The 21294-nt window shown below is 37.2% G+C and overlaps 1 protein-coding gene across 1 annotated transcript; it reads right to left on the bottom strand.

Moving 5' to 3' along the window:
• Window positions 1–471: 471 nt before the first annotated feature.
• Window positions 472–1545, bottom strand: LOC110875347. Its single transcript, XM_022123544.1, has 2 exons — window positions 1007–1545; window positions 472–787 (listed from the first exon to the last, which is right to left on the bottom strand). The coding sequence occupies exons 1-2, from the start codon at window positions 1543–1545 to the stop codon at window positions 472–474; spliced, it is 855 nt and encodes a 284-aa protein (XP_021979236.1).
• Between the last annotated feature and the right edge of the window lie 19749 nt (window positions 1546–21294).

Raw genomic sequence — 21294 nt, 5'->3', positions numbered from 1 at the left:
ATTTTTATACAAGATAAATTTAGTTATTGCTTCATCTTTACTCTTTAGTAAATATACATAGCAATATTTCGTACTATCGTCAATAAACATGATGAAGTACTTATTTCCACCTCTTGTGGGTACCGCTTTTAAATCACAAATATCGGTTTGAATTAAATCAAGGGGTTCGGTTATTCGTTCAGCCGATTTCGATGATGATCTTGTAAGTTTGGATTCTACGCAAGTTTCACATTTATAGTGTGTATCAATATGGAATGTTGGTATACAATTTAAATTGATTAAACGGCGTATTGAATTAAAATTGACGTGACCTAATCTAGCATGCCATTTATTCGAATCAGAAAACTCAAGCATATAAGTAGAAGTAGTAGCAATTTTATTCATGTTCTTGACAACCATTACATTCAATTTGAACATACCATTTTGGGCATAGCCCTTGCCTACATACATTCCTCATTTAGTTAGTACAAATTAATCGCTCTCAAAAACTAAATGAAATCCAAACTTATTAAGCAACCATCCCGATACTAGATTCTTCCGCAAGTCCGGGACATACAACACGTTACTTAGAGTGAGCTCCTTCCCCGAAGTCCACTTCAAGATCACCGTTCCTTCACCCATGATGTCAGCGGTGGCTGCATTTCCCGTATACAACTTCTCTTCTCCAGAAAGCGCCTTGAAGGTGGTAAAGAGGCTTTTGTCTGCGCAAACGTGACGGGTCGCGCCCGTATCAACCCACCATCCTTTTGGAGTGTTAGTCACGGTATTGACCTCATCCATCATTGCGCTTTTATCGGAAATCATTGCCACCAAAGGCATTCCGCTTTGGTTTCTTGCATTGGTTAGCCCGATGCCCCGGCTCGTCACAGTTGTAACAAGTCCCTTGGAATGTCTGAGGTTTCTTTTTCACAACCCCTTTCTTTGGTCCAAGGTTGCTAGCCTTTGCTTTCCCTTTGTCCTTTTTCCCCTTGCCCTTCGCGCACTTAGTGGATTGCCCATGCTCAACCAAATTTGCGCTAGCACTAGTCTGCGCAAGGCTGCCTTTAGGGTAATTCTATTGTCCTCTTCAATCCGGAGACGAACAATAAGGTCCTCTATACTCATCTCCTTCCGTTTGTGTTTAAGATAATTCATAAAATCAACCCAACTAGGAGGTAACTTTTCAATCATCGCTGCCACTTGGAATGTCTCACTAAGTGTCATGCCTTCTACAGAGATGTCATGAAGTATAATTTGGAATTCTTGGACTTGATTCATAACTGTTTTAGACTCAACCATTTTAAAATACAAAAAACGGGCTACCACAAATTTCTTTGTGCCAGCATCCTCCATTTTGTACTTCTTCTCTAAAGCATCCCAAAGGTCTTTGGAAGTCTTGACGTTGTTGTACACATTATACAACACATCTGACAAGCCGTTTAACACATAGCCATGACATATGAAATCCGAATGCTTCCACGCATCTACCGCACACTGTCTTTGTGTGTCGGTCTCCCCTTCCACAGGTTGGGGAGCGATTTCCGTTAAGAACCTCGCAAGGTTCATGGTGGTCAGGTAGAAGAACATCTTCTGCTGCCACCTCTTAAAGTGTAGACCCGAGAACTTCTCGGGTCGTTCAGCGTGATTGGCCACTGTGGACGCTCCCACAGTGGTGGCGTTGAGGGGGGTTCCCGTCACAAGATTTGTGTTGTTAACGTTGACGTTTTCGTTCGACATGCTGAAAAAATTAAAAAATTTTAAATTTTAGTCAAAAGTTCTTATTTACGCAAAAAACCAGAAGTAAACTATTAAATTTTAATTTTACCACAAAGTTACTGTTTAGGCTTCTAAGTCCAACTTCGAGGACCAAAAACAGAAAATTTTTAATAATTAGAACTTACTGATTGGCTTCTAAGTCCAACTTTGAAGACCAAATCAGAAAGTTTATTACCGATATTTAGGACAATCTGAATGTAAACAGAATGGTTATCAACCAAGGTCGCTCCTTTAAAGATGAAAACAAAAAAAAATCTGTTTTTAAAACACAAACTGAGTGAAAACAAAACTGGTTTGAATCACAAACAGAATGGTTTTGATTACATGAACGGTTTTAAAAATTTGTTTTAAGATTGTAGGAACCGTTCGCGTAATGATAAATAAAATAACAAATTTTTACTACTGATTACAATACAAAGAAATAAAGAAAGCAAAATTACAGTACAATTAAAACTGAAATAAAATAAAATACAAGAACTTAGATGAAGAAGAAGGCTGAGGCACGTGTTCAACATGCTTCCCTTAAAACAAATTCCGAGTCTCCTAAGAGTACTCGTTTTGTTTCCCAGGGTACAACAGCCGAAGCAGCGTACTGCCGGAGATAGCCTACAACCCGAAGGTTACCTTGAAACTTGCAGGAAGAAGATAATCAGAAGTGTGCATAGAATTGTTTGCATATAGCTGTTGTTGCTAGTGTGTTTCTTCAGTGGTGGATATGTTGTATTTATACTACATCTACATCGAAACGGTCATAAGAATTAATAGAGAGGTTTAATTTGCATTAAACGTCTTTAATGCAATTTAATACGTCATTTAATTCTCAGTCAATGACCGTTACTTCGTCAGTTTCGAAGCTGAACTGTAACTACACAAACATTCAATGTCGGAAGCTTCTGCGCGCGCGCAAGAGACACTGGTGCGCGCGCAGGTCTGCACGCTCATGCGTGGTGCGTCCAACTGGCTCACTGCCATGCGCGCATGCGCCACCCTGACTTAGGACCATGCGCGCGTGCGCCACGTCACCTGTGAGCCTCTACGAGCACGCCACATAGTCGCGTCGTATTGGCTCACTCTGGTGCGCCACGCACCCACAACCAGGACCCATGCACCATGCGCAACTGCGCGTCTTCGTGCCACTAGTACTCGCACGCGGACTCCACGTCACGCGCGTCGAACCTGCACGCTACTTGGTCCTTGCAGCCCCTGTGATCAACCACGCGCACGTGGTCAAAAATACAAAGGCGGTTCTCAAGCGGGCGAAGTGCAAAGTGCGCCATCAAAGCGCCACATTACGCCTAATCGCCCACGCTACGCGCGAGCGCGAGCGTGTGCGAGTGCGAGTGCGAGTTAGGGTGCGGACCCTTCGCGAGGACACTAGTGTGTGCTTCCATGAAACAATAAGGATGGAGAGTTCCACCTTAAATACCCATTTAAGTTCCATCTCTCCTCCGATGTGGGACAAGGTGCTACTTTGCCTTTTGTTTCAACATTCAATGTTTCAAACACCCAAGTTTGAGCATCGATATCTCATTCATCTTAGCTCCGTTTTGGACGTGGTTTAGTCCATTGCGAAGCTCTTGCAACATAGAACATAAACCCACAAATAAATACATAAAACCCGCTCATTCTATTATATTTATTTCTAGTCCAAAATAGGAAAAAATCATTTTCCTATATTTGTGAAAATGCTATTTTCACCTATTTTTCCAACAGCAATTGAGTTCTAGGTATAATAACATTCGCTAGATGAAACTTAGAATCAACCTTAGAATCAACAAGCTCAAATGAAATAGTTTTGCATGAAACACTCAATCGTGATCAGCACAAGCTGCAAGTTATACCGACGCTACAAGGTGTCGTAGTGATCGAGATAATTCAATATTAGCGGTGACCGAACAAGTTCACCGTGTAATCAAATGAAGCGCAATGAAGTAAACCTGAAAATTTGTTTCAAACAACGTCATAGGATTTTCCAATTGAAAATGGAATATCAAAAAAACTGTTTTCGATCGAAGATGAAAAAGCAACGAATATCAGAAAACATTCGTTCGATAATGAAAGAACCGTTAGGAGGTACACCGAAATATAACATGAATTTGTGTACAATTGTCTTAACAAACGATTGTGTTAAGGCTGCTTTAACATGATCAATCAAAGTGGATTTAAAATGAATCAATGAATAATTAATTAAATCTGTGCATGAGATATGTAAAGGAGTTTAGCGCAAGCTTCAAATTTGTGAAAAACACCACCACACAGTCGAAGACTAAATAAGTCTACTATGATTCGGAAAAAATGAAACGCTTGTTAAAAATTTATTTGAATCTGATGCTCTCTATACATCATATGGTGCCTTGAATTGAATATGTGTAATGGTCAAGTTCAAACAATTGAACTTGGTTTAGGCGCAATCCAACAATCAATACGTGTTTCGACAAGGAAATTTCGGCATGGTTACAACGAAAAACCATGTGTGTAACGTGAAAAGAAAAGAAGTTTCAAGAAATTCATTGACTTTATAGCAAGGAGTCAACACTTACAAGAATGTAGGTTATTCAAATCACAAAGCAATAACTTGAATATAGCGAAATAATAATTGAAATTTTGATGAAAACGATCATTTGAAATGAAATCACATGCATAACAAACGATGCATGTGTAACATATGAATTTTCAAGAATTGAAGCAAATGAGTGTTCGCTATAATGAAAGAAATTATCGTGGTACAATGACCATCAAGAGGAGTAGAGATGTGAATATCTACTCACTAGATGCAAAAGTCGGAATTTCAAATAAATGGAATGTCGAACATAGCGTATTCGTCTTTATGGAGATAAGGGGGAATGCAGAGACATGCGTCTTCTCCTTGGCGTGATTTGTGTCGTTGCAGGACCGCGTGATAACTTGTCGCATCCTGCTCGATAGTTCTCCTGTTGACAGGATTAGCATCGTCGCTGAAATGCTCCATCGTGTCTTCTCAAAGACCTTGACTCATAAGTCGTTTGTGAAGTACTTCAACCTCCGTTGATGTATAACTTGAGTTTCGACTAGTTTGCACGCTCGTACTTCGTTTTGCGTAGGTTACCTGCTTGGTTAATTAGAATAGCATGGACGACCTAATAATGGCGCTTTGCCCGAGTTAATAGACGTGGTTCCTACGTGATGACCTTTAATGAACTTCGACAAATGTTTCCGAAGGTTCTAAATGCATGTTTCCTAAACGCTCAAAGTTTCTTTTATTGTGTAATTGTTTTTGTTTACCGTATAGAAAACACAACATTAGCGTATGCTTAAAAAACAAAAGTTAGACTTTTTGTTTTTCGGCAACGGTTGGAGACCATATTCGAGTCTTAGGCGTTCTGTGTTGTATTCAAAGTCTAAGTAATATAAGTCCCAGAGAAAGGTGAGGTTAGAGCCTAGCTATCTCTACAGAAAACCCTATTTGTTGTAATCTATAGCTCTGATACCAATCTGTCACACAGCGATAAGTCGATTTCATCAGAGCCGGGTGTGATCCGAATGGTATGTTCATTACACAGTAGAAGCAAGTAAAGCTAAGACTCCTAGAAAACGAACGCCCACTAAGTACTCGAATCCACATGGTTCTTCTATTCCAACCGTGCCATAATTTTGAAATGCAACCTTAGAAAGAAACATGCGAAAAATCAACATAAAGTTGAGCGAGTTCATAGTTTGTTTGTAAAAGATTTGCAATAAATCTTTTTGAATAACCAGTTTTTAAATATTGTTGAGAAACGAAATAAAATCATTTTCTTCGGCAATGATATGTGAAAACTTTGTATTTGTAAACTGTTGTGTCTGTAAACTTGTGTAACCGCCAATGCCCGCACCGGACAAGGACAACACGCGTTCATGAACCCATGAGTTGTATTTGTATTAAATATGGCATTTAAATGTAAGTTATAAGTGTAAATAGTAAGTTGTGAGTTGTAAATGTAAGTTATGAGTTGTAACTGTAGGTTGTGAGTTGTAACTGTAAGTTATATTTGTATGAGAATCCGTATGTAAAGCGTTAATGAAATCGTTGAACATTAATGTTTTCCAAGGACATTAATATGTGTGACGGCATAGGAAGCAACCCAAACCCAAACGATTTTACGTCGAATATCCTCGACTATGACACAAATGCACTCTTCCGTGTGGGTCCTTGACCAAGAGTGGGGCTCGCCAACACCCGTTAGATCTAACCCTTTGTTCTTTGGTCTAAACTAGATTAATGGTGCTTAAGTACAACCATATCCGCACATGATCTAGTTTTTTCTTCCCTAGCTTATCATACCATCGTTCATGTATTTCCCTTGTAATTTGTAAAATAGAAAACATTTAATATGAAAAGGGGACATGAACTCACTGGTTTATCCCGTTGTTCGTATGCACATTTCGAAAATACGCGTGTGTTTAGTAAAACCGGTATCTTTAGCATAAACCTTCCGTAAACCATTTGAGTGTATTGCAATTCCCAAATCCTTTGTGTTAGTTAAAACTTGCATTTAACATGATTTAGAAACATGTAATTTATGTTTATCGAAAACCTTGTATGCTTTTGCAAAACTTGCATGTCTTTCTACCCCGAAAACATTTATAAAATGTAAAACCAGAAAAAGGTGGGGTTATGAACTCGCCTTAACATCCTTGTGCAAAGGTTGCTTAATATGACTTTGTGATGTCGTTTCCAAGACGTGATTCGCTAGCGTACATTCTATAATATCCCTAACACGGAATATCTTATAAGTTTCTAAATAAATGTGGTAACTAAACTACGTGTCACCGAGCTCACCGAATCGTTCCGTTAATCGTTAACGGAACGATTCGACGGTAAGTTGTTAACTTAATGAAAACGATTAAGTAATACTTGCTTTGTTCATTTAACATCGGTAATTAATATGTCTTGGAAAGACATAGTTTTCAAGGGATTTAGAATATATAAATATTTTTATATAAAAACATATAAATATATCAGTAGAATCTCGTTAGTCGTCTCTAGAGGTTGTGCGTTATATAATGAACATTTATATGAAAATGGTATCTTGCAAACTCGTACGTTGATATACATATGATATATAGTGTGTCGTTTTGAAATAAATATAAAAAGTTATATTTATAGAAGAATCATCGTGTTGTTTGATGAATGAAATAAATATATAAACTATATTTAATTTTATAAAAGAATTCCTGTTATAGGATATTTGAAATAAATATATAAACTATATTTATTTTTATAAAACGAATTCGTGTTGTTTTATATTTGAAATAAATATATAAACTATATTTATTTTTATAAAGGAAATCCGAGTTATTTTATGTTCAAAATAAATATATATAAAAGCTATTTATTTTTATAAAATAATTGTCGAAATTTTGAAGTTTAGAATAAATATAATAACTATATTTATTGTTGTAAATAATATACGAATCGTAATTTTGTTAAAAAAAATTGTGATAACCAAATCCATAAAGTTCGTCTTATAATAAAACACATTTTGTTTACGGATTTTTTCAAAAAATAAGCAGAGTTTCCTCTATTTTTGGACGCCCCCGACAACACAAGTCCTCGTTATTTTTCAAAATTGAACAATCAACTTTTCAACAATATACAAGTATCTTTCATTTTATTCAAAGGCCTCTCTCTTGCCTTGTAAAATTTAACATATATATATTTATATACATACTATTATATCGCGTATAAGTTCGGTTTTTGACTAATATGTACATAAGTATATCACTACTAGAAAAAACACATTTCTTGACGTGCATTGCACGTCATAAAAGGGTACTCATGACACACAAAAGCTTGTCGTTGATTGAGAAGTCATAAAATTTACATGACATGCATTGTGTGTCATGTTTTTATCACACATTTATGACAAACATTAATGACACACGTTTATGACACACAACTTATGACACTTTTTAATGACGCACATTTATGACACGAGTTTATGACATTCATTTACACATGTCATGATTTTAATTGTTTAAAAATATAAAATTACTAATTTACCCTAGATACATATATATAATAACAAAAATAATAAAACTCTTTCAAAAAACAAATACATGTTTATATATCCCAAAACAACCCATTAGATAATCATTTGTCAAATATACTACAACTATTTTAACGTTAACAAAAAAATTGTTTGTCAATACAATACATTCATCAACACCTAAAATACAATTTGTCCCTTAAAAATAGAGGTAGCCACATAAGTCGACCAATCTTCACAAATGCTATCGATATCCGCACGAGTATTCAGCTACTCATTCGCCAACCTAAGACAACAATTAAATGAAATAAGTCTAAAAAATTAGAATTTAAATCTTAATCTATGAATTTAAGCATATGTTTGGATATTTAATTTTCAAGAGTAAATCTAGATCTATGAATTTAAGCATTTGTTTGGACATATGACTACAGATTTCTATAACATGCCGGCTAAAATATGCCAAAACTTACATTATCATTGTCAAGTATTTCAACTCCTTCGTAAGCTATCTCCTTCATGAACGTCATCACATGGTAGCCACATTCAATACTTCCCGACTGATATGAATACTACACAATTAAAGAACAAATGAAAGTTTAAGTTGTTAACTGATTATATTCTACACATGACTGCCATACATGAAACAGTTCAAGAAAAAATATATATACAACAGTTTAGTAATGAGCAGTTCTAAAAAAGAGGCTTACAATGTTGAAATACTAGACAATGAACCCATGGATATTGATAGATCTCTTGGGAAGTTGTTATATAAGATCCCCTCATCAACCATCTCAGTTTGTTTATGGAGTGCTTTTAGTTGTTACTTGAGAAGTTGTAGTGTCATCTTTACATTGAATCAACCGTTCTCCAGTGACCTTAAATTTCTTTTTTCTAAAATCACTCAATACCGAGCAGCCTAAACTAGTAAGAAATCCGCGCAATGCGGCAACAAAACAATTTACAACATGGTACTCTAAAGCTTGAAAATTCCATAGGTTTGTTGGGTAATTAAGAGCACCCAACAATGCTTGGTTTAAAAAAGCGCGAGGCGCTCCAAAGCGTTTTGGTTCCAAAAGCTTTAAGTGAAGCTTCAAGCGCGAAGCGAGAGCTTCACATATTCGAAGCGCTCAAAATAAAAAAAATAAAAAAAAATATTATACACATCAATATGACCCATTCTACTTGTTAATCAATAATAAACAAAAAAACATGATTAAAAAACACACTGCATAAAAAAACATAGTTAAAACATAAATTAAAGTCGAAACACACTTAAAACATAAACATAAAAACTGTCTTTAATCAATAATCATAATCAAGTACGCATTCATCTCCATCAACATCACTCAATAAGATCATGTAGCTAATAGTGCAAAAGTTTAGGACTTATATGTTGGAAGTTTTGGGTGTGTCAATGAAAGTCTCAAAAGGTGGTAAATACTTTGTCCCACATTGGTGTGGGAACAAAGTGAGTGGTTGTTTATAAGGTAAAGCCTTTACTACTCCATTGTAGCTTTATTACATGTTTTACCACAATTACTACCCGCGCGCAGGGGGGGTGCAAAAAATGAGCTTCTGAACTGGAATTTGGTTGAACTCGTGCCCGCACATCCTGCAGACACGAAATGCAGCTCCGAAAACCCGGGCCCGCGTGAGGCGGTTAGCATATGAACTAAAAATGCCCAAAATTTTAGTAGTAACACTTCACTTTTCAGTCCAAAATATAGGCAAATTAATGAACTAAAAATTTCCAAATTTATATTACCATGACCTGCAACATAAATAGCCCGTCATTTGGTGGTGTTGATTCACAACAACCAAGACACTATATGCAAGTTAGGAACATTAAACAATCTAAATTATCAATAATGAAAGGTGATTAAACATATTTTAAAACAGATTGTGATTTCAAAGCCCTAGAAAAGCTAATTTACAACCCCAAGGGAAAAGTCAGAGACGTTATTACCAAATTAAAACTTCAATCCATCTAAATTACCAGTAAAGATGTTAAATTAAGGCCTAGACTATCCGGACACCTTCTCCGCCTAATTTCACACTTTTTGTGCCCTAGACGCCTCGTATAGCTCTATACGAGGCGTATATGCACTGAATTCGAGGGGGTCTCAGAGGGTGTCAGGCACGATGTTTAAGGAACCCTATACGAAGGGTATCGCCCTATACGAGGCGTCTATGCTTGGTTTTTTTTTGGCTGAAATGAGGGGTGTTTTGGTGGGTTTTGGTATGGTTTTTTGGATAGTCTGGAAGATGTGTTTTTTTATTGAAATTTTTTTTGTTTTTAAAAAAAGTTTTTTTTCTTTTTTACACTATAAAAAGTTTTTGTTTTTTAAAAATCAACTATTATAAAAATCGTCCTTTTTTGGTTTTAAAAAAAGTTTTGTTTTTTTTACACTATAAAAAGTTTTTGTTTTTTTAAATCAACTATTTTAAAAATCGGCTCTTTAAATATATTATATCGATTAAATATTATATTGTTTTTAACATTTTACTTTTTTAAATATTATTCTTTCGATTAAAATTTTATCTCTTTCAAATATTGTTTCCGTATTATATTCAAGGGGTTATATTGTTTCCGTATTATATTCAAAACATATTTTGTTTCCATATTATCTAAATTTAAGACAACAATCATTAAGTAACCGAATAACTGAAAACAAACATAAATATGACATATATAAGATAACTTTTTACATCCATAACAAAAATATATAAGATAAGTTTGTACATCCATAATAAAAATAAAAACAATAACAGGTCTATGCATCCAAATCCGAATCCGAATCCTGATGCTGCTGCTGCGGCTGGTGCTGCTGATGTGGTGCTCGAACCGGTGGAAGCGGTATCGGGGGTAATCCCTCTCTCTCTCGTCTATCTTGCTCCGCCCGTACCAGCCAACCTACCAAATCGTTGAGCCTGTCAAGCTCGGCTCGTACATCCGGATGTAGCGCAGCTTCTGGGGCATGACCTGGAATAACGTGACGTGAAAACTGAGGTGCCCCGGTAGGTGGCGGTGGGTGTGGTACCGCTGCACCGTCTACATCCTCCGGAGGGTCATCCACGGGCACTACATCAGCAGGATCTGCAGGAGGATGAACGGGCTCGAAATGCTCTGGTAGGGGCTCCTCTGTCCATACGCCCCCTTCGCGGTTTTTAAACCGTGGGCCAACGGGGAACCACTTGATTACCCTCATCCCCCACAGCGACTGCATACCCATCCGCGTCGGCATGATTGCCGGCGTCCGTAGATGTGGGTCCTGGTGTGGTACGAGGCCCAATGAACGGGCAATGACGATCACGTACACCCCGCCATACAAAAATCCGCGCTCCTGCCGGTGATGGGCGGAGGCGTAGTACTGGGCTAGACCGTGTGCTAGTGCGCACGGCCTCCTATACAACAAACAATAAAGGAAAAAAAGATCTGTGGTCGTACACCACTCACGGCTGTAGCCGCGCGCTGAAATAGAAGTAGCGAGCAAATGGTGCAGATACCTGCAGATAGTGTTAGCGAAATACAGAAACAAAGATTAATAAACAATGCATATAATCACAATAATTGCCATAATAAATGTACATACCTGTACAGTGGGTCCATAACAAACGACACCCTCCCCGTCGGGAAACTCTAGATATGGATGCCCCTGCAGCGTATCCACAGGCGGTCGCCGTCTCCGTCGTGGACCCTGCTGAACCGGCTCTACGTGAATGTCATCGCCCGGAATCAGATCGTCCTCCATAATAAATACTGTATACGTATAAAAACAATAATAAATAAGTAAATAATTAAATAATTAAATAATAATAATAAAAATAATAACATTAATAATAATAATAATATTTAATAGCAATAATAATAATGTTTTTAATAATAATAATTAATAAATAATAACAATATTAACAATAATTAATAATAATAATAATATTTAATAACAATAATAATAATGTTTTTAATAATAATAATTAATAAATAATAAAAATAATTATAATAATAATAATAATAATAATATTTAAAATATAATAATTAATAAACAATAATAACAATAATCATAATAACAATAAAAAGAATAATAATAACAATAATAATAACATTACAAAAAAAAAATTCAGAGCCTCGTATAGCCCTCGTATAGGGCTATATTCGGCGTCATGTTCTACTTGTTCATCTTCAACCTTATAGTCAAACCCCCAAAACCCAACAAAATTCAAATTTCAGGGCAAACCTACGGTCTAAAGGAAAAAACGAGACAAAAATGCTTAACTACGGGATGAAATACGTACCGGTGATGCTTCAAATCTCCAAAAATACGGTCGAAATACGTACGAGGCGTATAGCTCTGTCTTCTCCATATGTGTGTGTTTTTGTTGTTTGGGGGTGTAATCAGTGTCGTCTAGGCCCCCCAGACTTATACGACACATAGACGACTCGTATAGATCTATACGAGACGTCTATACTTTTTGTTAAATGACTTTTTTGCCCCTGTATAGCCCCAGTATAGGCATTTTTCAGGGGCAAAATGGTAATTAACCAAACCAAAAAGATATTTCTGGAGTGTGGTTAGTTACCATTTTTCCCCTGAGTAATGCCTATACTGGAGGCTATACAGGGGCAAAATGGTCATTTAATAAAAGTTTTTTAATAATTAAAAAAGGAAAAGGTGTTAAAGTTGCCGCCTCAGTTGTACTCCTCGTACAGACCTGTACGCGTCGTCTAGGCGTGCAAATTACCTTTGAGCCCCTGTTAAAGGGCTATACTGGGGACTTTCAAGGGTAAAATAGTAATTAACAAAAACTATTTTCAAAATTCAAATTTAAAGTAAAAGAAATGTTACCGCTTAAATATACGACCCGTACAAGTCTATACGAAGCGTCCATGTTCAATAAATTCAAATTTTGAAATTCAGATATTCAAAATTTAAATTTTCAAAAACCCGCTCAAATAGACGATCCGTATAGCTCTATACGAGGCGTCTGGTTTAAGTAAAATAACTTTTTAGCCCCTGAAATAAGCCTAGATTGGGGGCATATCAGGGGCTAAATGGTCTTTTGGTCAACCATATACGACCCGTCTAGCTCTATACGAGTCGTATACTTGTATTTTTTTTTAGAAATTATAATAAAAATTACTTTTTAATGAATTCTAATTATAGAATAATGATAGAAATTATAATAAAAATTATAGAATTTGTAGAAAATTATAAAAAAATACTATTAATTACAAAAAAATACTATTAATTACAAAAAAATAGTATTAATTACAAAAAAATACTATTAATTACAAAAAAAATACTATTAATTACAAAAAAAATACTATTAATTACAAAAAAATACTATTAATTACAAAAATCATTCTTCCGTACAACTATCTATGTAATTCAGACTAGGGTTTGATCTTGGCCGAGGATTCATTATCGATGTATACCATTCTAGACGTGGCAAGTACATATCTTCCCATTGTTCTGTATGGGGTCTTCGGTGGGTCAACCATAGCCCGTGTGCTGGTGGCATAGGATAATCCCCTTCCAGCTTTGTAAAACCCTTGCAGGATCTATCAATGATATCAACAACGTCTTGTGAAGGTGCGGAAAACAATCACAAGATGATTCAAGAACAAACAATCATAAAGAAACAATAATATAGAATAATATGAATCACAAACCAAAGAGATCTTGCATTCAACGATTAACGAAGACTGATACAAGAACTTCCCCTTCAACTCGCAACCTCCTATTGACCAACAACCTCAACCAAATGGTTGAGGTTGGCTTAAATACATAATTGACTAGGGGAACCCTAAGCCCGGTTGCGACCCCTAAGCCCAGTTGCGACACAAACTAACAACCCAATACTATTGTTCTCGGCCCACATACACTAGAATAAAACAAAACATAAACAACCCCTATACTATGCAAACCTACATGTATAAACCTTCAGGTTCCAACAATCTCCCCCTAGGTTTATGCATGCAGGTTCTTGATGCTTCAAGTGTCACTGCCACCTCCCAACCGATCTCGAAGACCACCAAATCCTACTTTGCGAATGTGTAGGTCCCTCGGAGGTTGAGGTTTAACCTATTCCTTGTTATGTTTAACCCACTAGCAAGTGCGGAATCCAAGCTAGCAAGCAAACCGGAGTTTATATGAAAGCAAAGTGAACAAGAGAAAGAGTAGACAAGCAAGTATCAAAGTTTTCTCTTGTATTTCAGTGGACACGGTTACAGACCTTGACCAAACTGAAAATACACTCTTACAAAGACCTGGGTTTCACACACAAAAGCTCTCTACAATGAACACACACTTTGGACAGAACACTATGACAGAACTTAGTGTGAAAGTGAAACCCTTCATGGATATATATACCCAAAACAGATTCCCATGCACGAAGGATAGATGTCCTGGTCGAAGGATCATCTGTCGACCAGAAAACCTATCGAAAGATCTCGAAGGATCTAGACATACCTCGAAGGATAGTGTATCCTTCGAGGTCCATAAAGATCCTCCGAAAGACATCTTTCGAAGTCTTCGAAGGATAAACATCATCCTTCGAAGACATCCTTCGTGACACTCTATCTTTCAAATACTAAGTGTTGAAGTTTGGCCAAGTCAAACCAGGAGGATGGTTGACTTGGTCAAACACATATTACAACACAATACAACACATAAAAGACGTAAACACAACCGACAAAAGACATCGTTTTATACATTACAAAATATAGACAAAGTACAGACACAAAGTGCACCAACAAACTCCCCCTTGGCTGTAGCTTTGTCTTTATTCTCTATAGTTGTAGACTCGTCTCGAACTTCGATGGTCTTTGGTCTTCGAGTTCTCAAAACTCTGATGTCCTTTCAAGTCTTCAATGCCGGAGGATCTTCAAAGTCTTCACGTATTGAAAGCAGAGAGTGTATCAACAAACTACCCGTATCATGTAGGAAGTGTGTTAACAAACTCCCCCTTAACATAAGCTCCCCCTTGAGTTATGCTCGTGAAATACTTTATCTTTATGAAGTGAGATCCTTGTGGTGTTGATGATGGTCAGCGGCAACTCGATCATCTTCATCATTTGAGTGCCTTCATGTCGTGTCTTCATTCCAAAGCTTTGTCATCGACCATGTTCTCCTAGCCTTTAGAATCTGCACATGCAAGAAATCTAAACGCGTAATGAGAACAACTGCTTGGAATATAGTTAATCATAAACAAGTGACACACGGATGACCATGTCACAATCAAACACCGTCCGACAGATTGAAAGTTTTTCAGATTTATCAATTTCAGATTTCAACTTTCAAAGACTTGCAAATTTCAACCGTTTATGAAGATTTTAGTCAATTCGGTTTTCGTTCAGGTTTCAGGCAACGAAGACTCGAGTTCCAACATCGTACGATCGAAAATAAATTAGAAATAAAATCTTTTTGGCTTTTATAAAGTTTAAATTAAAACACACCTAAAATCTTTTTGGTATTTTTGACTTTTCTAAATGTAAATACTGAAAGCAGTAAATAAATATATACATACATTCTTTTTGCGAGTTTCGAGGGTAAGAGAATCATATCAGTGTACGGTCATGCCAAAACACTCTTGTTGTTCAGTTAGTTAACATTAAGATAAGCATCCTATAACAATTATCGGTATTGTTGTCCACTTAAGCTCAACTTATCAGATGTAATCATGTTTAGAGGATACGTTAATGTATGATTTATACTTACCGACCGGTGTTCATCCACATCACGACACATTCCCGTATCAAGGTATGCACGAGAGTTCATCTTACCGGTGAGTATACCGATTATCATCTGTTTGACCGTATATGATGTGAGATTCTCACTTATTTTGTTTTGAAAACAAGCCCTATGTGATATAATCACTTATTGATGAGGAACTTGATTTTCGATGCATGAGGGCACAGGAGCAAGTCCGTGAACAGGTCAGTACTTCCGTACAGCAGAGAGACGAACTTGACTCCCGGATAAATGTGATATTTTATCACTTATTTGATTTGGACATGTGATTGTTTATCACTTATTGAGGTCGAATGCAGTATGAGATATGTACACGTATGTAATTATGTACACGTATGTATAGTATCATGGAAAATCTAGACTTGCGTCCCCGTTATTTTTCGGTAAAAGATACAACCACGATACCCAGATGATAAGCAGCATAAAGACCGAATATCTCAGAACCTCGGCAATCTATCAAACGAAATTTCGGTACTAAGACCATATGCCAATGAATGGTTCCCACCTGGTCTTCAGTCGATTAAGATTTATATCACCCTGCACACTTTAAAATGATTGTGAGCCTACCGATACATCTTATATAGAGCTGCTTATCGTTTTTCATTTAAGGTTTAAAGAGGCTTGGATAGACCACTGATGTACTATCATTTTCTCTTTTGCTCGCCAGGAAACTCATTTTTGATTTTCTATTGTTTTTGTGTTTTTGAAATTTTTCGATGTTTTTGGATTTTCAGATTTTTGGATTTACTCCCCCTAAAATCAAGAAACTAAGACAAATTTAAAAACACAAAGGTATTTACAAAAATGATTTTCCGATGATGGTTTTGCTCTTGCTTGACCTTAATGCCGGTTACCCAAATTAGGTTTTTATCAGAAAAGATTTATCGAATTTTGGGAAAATCAGTTGGCACGTCGGTAAGCGGTGCGGACCATAACAACATTGACGAGTTTCATAAAGAAACAATCACGTGTGAGGTGATATTCGAGATCAACGTGTCAGGCCAAAGAGTGCTGTACGAGACGATATAATTCATATAGCAGCCTAAAAATCAACAAGTATAGGAGAAATTTGAAATTTAAAAACCGTATCCTGCAACTGCTTCGTGCATTGCAAGGAATCTGATCACTCTCTCAAACTGGATATCCACCCGGTGTGGACTTCAAAGTCGATTTTGTAGCTACTGAGAAATCTCTTGACAGCAACAAGATCATAAACCTCCCGGTCCGGCTGGTCTTCAACATTGCACCAGCGAAGGTCTCTGTCTTTCTCTTTCAGAATTGTTGTGCGGATGTTCAATCCATGCCAAGGCATTCGCACACATTTCATTGGAGTCTTTCCTGAGGACCTGATCAAAAACCATAACGACCAAAATTTTGGCACATTCTTCATCTGGTCGAATTTTGCAACTTCATTCAGCCACATTCTTTCATCAGACATTTTTGTCTTCTTTTCTTTTTCTTTTCCTCTCTCTCCATCAATGGCAACAACATTCTCCTAGATATGCCAATATTTCGGAGCCTTATGTCGCCAATCTTGTGCATGGACGCTCCACTATCAACAATCCTAAAACTATCAATAGTTCCTCCTGGAACATCCTGCACACTCATTCAGAGATTAGTTGGAGAGGGGGACCCAAGCCTTCACAGACTTGGGTCGTCCGTCATCATCGAGAATTGTAACATCCATTTCCCGATGATTCGGAATTGATGCAGCTCCCCCTGAAACAGTTACCGGTTTTGGTATCCAAATCTGTTTCTGTTTTTCATGTTTAACATCCGATTTAACAGATTTTGTTTGGATGACCTCCGGTTTTAAAACTTTTTCAACTTCTTTTCTTTGTTTCTTTTTCTGTTTCTTTTCTCGTTGTTTAACAAAACGAGGGTCCTGTTTTGGTGAAACAGGTCTTTTATGGTAATTGTTACCATGGGGGGCATCAACTTTTGACTTTCTCTTGGTGAGATATGGACAATTCTTAATGATGTGTCCATACTCACAGCATTCAAAGCATGATCTCCGCTCAACAAACCTCGGAGTATCATAACTGTAACAGCTGGATGATGAACTTCGTGATCTTGAGGTACTTGGTCCTATATCACAACCGTTTGTTTGTTGTGTATAGTTGTTTTGACTGTTTCTTTTCAAAATTTTACTTTGTTTAACAGAATCCTTGTTGGATTTGTTTTTGAAAGTATCAATTTTATCAGTCCCTCTTGATTTCACGAAGTTTATCTTCCGATCCTTTTTCTTGTTTTCGCCCTGTTTGCCTTTTCTATTCTCTTGGGCGGCATGATTTTGTTCACGTGCATCATCAACCTTTGCTTTCAACTTATGAAGATATGGACAATTTTGAATTATATGTCCAATTGTACCACATTCAAAACACATTCTCCGCTCTACAAGCCTCGGAGAAACATGTTGATGACCAGACGGAGAACCAGACACTGAACTTTGTGATCTAGATGTGCTTGGACCTAAGTCACATCCATTTGTGTGTTGGGTATAATTGTTCTGATCATTTCGTTTTAAAATTCTAACTTGTTTTACAAAATCAATGTTAGATTTATTTTGAAATGTTTCAAGTTTGTCCGTACCCTTTGATCCAACAAAGTTCACTTTCTGTTCTCTTTTCTTAGCTGGAGCTCTTTTGTTTTGCACCCTTTGAACCTTAGGTTGCCCAACCTTAGATTGTTGAATTTTAGGTTGTGTAGCCTTAGGTTGAGTAGCCTTAGACTGCTCAACTTTAGGTTGGTGAACCCTTGGTTGTTCAGTCTTAGGCTGCTGAACTTTTGATGCTTGAACATTCTTGTTCTGAGCCCTCTTTTCCTGCACCTGGCCTTTACCTTTTCCAGAATTCACTTGTTGTTTTCGCTCAACTGGCAGTTTTTGGTTTCCATATTGTTTTCTTATTTGCTCACATGGAATTGGTTCACATTGAGTGACCGTCACTTTGTTACCTTTGTTTCCCAAAAACTTATCAGTACGTCCTTCAAAAACTTTCTCAATTAAATCTTGGTTTACATTTTTAATTGGAAAATCTCTGTCAGAATAGATTTTGCTGTCTCCCTTGAGCGTATACAACAAGTTATTCTCCTTAATGCTAGGTACACTGGACTTCACTGCCTTTGATGTTTCAGTCTTACTCGGTTTCACTGGTGGATCACACAAGATGTGATTCTCAATTGGAATGTTTGGTGTAACCGAGTTAGACTGTGGCTTCACAATTTCTTCAGATTCATCGTCTGAAGAGTCAGCATCCTCAATGATGGGAGGACTCTGTTCCTTTTCACACGATGAATTTTCCACATTCTTAGAAGCTGATTGTTTCGAGGAAGATGTACCAGTTTTGAACCCGAGGCCTGCAGCAAAGTCATCTCGCGCAAGTGGCACAGTAGGTTCAAAACGGGGCATATCCTCGTCATCAGGCTGTTTTGAATAATTGTGGCTCATTGGGGGAGGACATTTTTTGTATCCAATACATTTTTTATCCCCCTTTTCCTTTTGAACACTGATGATGTGATCCAAAACAAAGCGGGAATTGGAATAACTGTCCAATTTCTGCTTGATTGCATCACACTCGCATCGAGCTGTAGCTAACTCCACCATTTGTTTCTCAATTGTGTCAATTAAGTTATTATTAGCATGTTGTTTTCTCAAAACAGCCTTTTGTAATTCAGAAACATCATGTTTTAATGACTTAATTGTTTCTTTAAACTCCTTTTCATTTTTGGCTAGAAAGAAGTTAGCTTCAGATGCTTTAGCAAGATCAACAATCAATTTTTGATTGTGTTGCAGTGTAATTTCAAGCTCACTTTCCTTTTCTGCATAAGCTAAACATTTCGCACATTCAACAACAGCAGAAATAGAGTCAGGTTTAGAATCACATACCTGACTGGAATCACTCTCAGGTGTTGGCTTTTCTGCATCAGAATTAATAACCTCCCTTGATGATTCACATTTAGATCCATCCTCGCTTGAACTTGAAGTTGTATCACCCTCAAATGAAGTTGAAACATCTTCATCTGAACTTCCGTCATGTTCAGAACTGTCATCATTTCCCGAGGATTCACCATTGCTTGCATCTTTGACAATTTCAGCATACAACGCCGATTTTGTCTGACTACTGCTCTTTGAATCAAGAGATGATAGTTCTACAGTAGAACGATGGTGTTGTGAACCAACTGGGGTTAATGGATTTCCATACAAGTCTGTGGTTGGAGCCGGCTTTACAGGAACTTGTATTGGATTGCCAAAACAATCTGTTGTTATATTCGGTTCACTTTGCCTTTGATTGGTAACTGATGCCCACTGATTTGCAGATATCATGGCAGCTGAACGTGGGGCCATAGCCTGCATCCAAGCATTCTTGAAATCTTGATCAGATTGAGAAGTAGATGATTGCGTATTAGATGAATACGGATTCAAAGACCATGCGGATGGATCCCATTGACCATTTGTTCCCATTTCTGCAGTAATTCGAGATGGTGTGGGAGATTCGGCCCTTGATGGAGATAAAAATTTGTACACGTATATTTTTCACTGTCGAAGGATCAACCGAAAGATCACACGAAAGACAAACACCAAACCGGTCTCGAAGGATGATATTTCGTAAGTTGATACAAACGAAAATAAAAATGATTCGCAGCTCTTGGGCTTTGGTGATTTTCTAAACGTGGGCCGTGGATACAAACAAACAATCAACAAAATTAAATTGTTACTTGGGTCGGTGACTTGGGCCGAGATTACTAATAACAAACAACAAACAAGAAAGTTATTTGTTACTTGGGCGGTGAAAATATTGGTCAATTTAGTTAAAGTCCAAGCTAGTGGGGCGGTGAAAAGAATAACTAAATCCAAGCTAGTGGGGCGGAGCCTTGGGCCGTGAGCACCAACCAAACAAATGAACAATCTGATTTGATACTTGGGAGGTGCACACCAAATAATCAAGAAATGGCGGTGCTTTTGCCCGAAAACCCAACAACAACCAACCAAGGAAATTATTTAATTCCTTGTTGGGCTTTGCCTTGGGCCGATAACCCAACAACAAACAACAAAAGGGATTCGTTACTTCAAGACGGTGCACATGGGTTTTGTTATGGGTAGTGGGTACCAACAACAAACAACGAAATTGTATTGGTCACTTGTGGCGGCGTCTTGATCAACAAAACATGGTGCTTTTGGGCGGTTCTTGGGGGGCCGTGAATACCAACAACAACCAACAAAGATTAGTGGTTACTTGGGGTGGTGCACCACACTTCAACAAAGTTCTTAGTTTCTTGATGGGCGGTGATAACTAATAACAAACAACCAAAAATTAGTGGATGTCTTGGGCGGTTGCACCTGATTAAAAATTTTTTTTTTTTTTTTAATTTAATTTGTTAGTCACTTGTACCGAGAACCACTCAACAAACAAGCAAAAGCTTAGTGGTCAATTGGGCGGTTGAAAACAAGAACCAACAAAAAATAATTAATCACTTGGCGGTTCCTTGGGAGGTGATCACAACCAAAAGTCAACAAAGTTTATTTGACAATTTGGGGCGGTTCCTTGGGCCGATAACCAAGAGCAGACAAACAAACTTTTATTGGTCTATACGGGCGGTGCACAACAATCAATGACACATCTTTCAATAAAGATGATTGATGTGACCTTTCAACAGTTGGTTGACCCTTCGAGATTGTTTAACTTGATCTTTCGAAAGACAAAAGTGACCTTTCGAGAATTTAGTTTGATCTTTCGAAAGTTTCGATGATCTTTCGAATAATAAAATGTGACCCTTCGAAT

The sequence above is a fragment of the Helianthus annuus genome, chromosome 9 (assembly GCF_002127325.2).
Source record: "Helianthus annuus cultivar XRQ/B chromosome 9, HanXRQr2.0-SUNRISE, whole genome shotgun sequence".
Lineage (NCBI taxonomy): Eukaryota > Viridiplantae > Streptophyta > Magnoliopsida > Asterales > Asteraceae > Helianthus > Helianthus annuus.
This window is presented reverse-complemented; position numbering and strand designations above follow the sequence as displayed.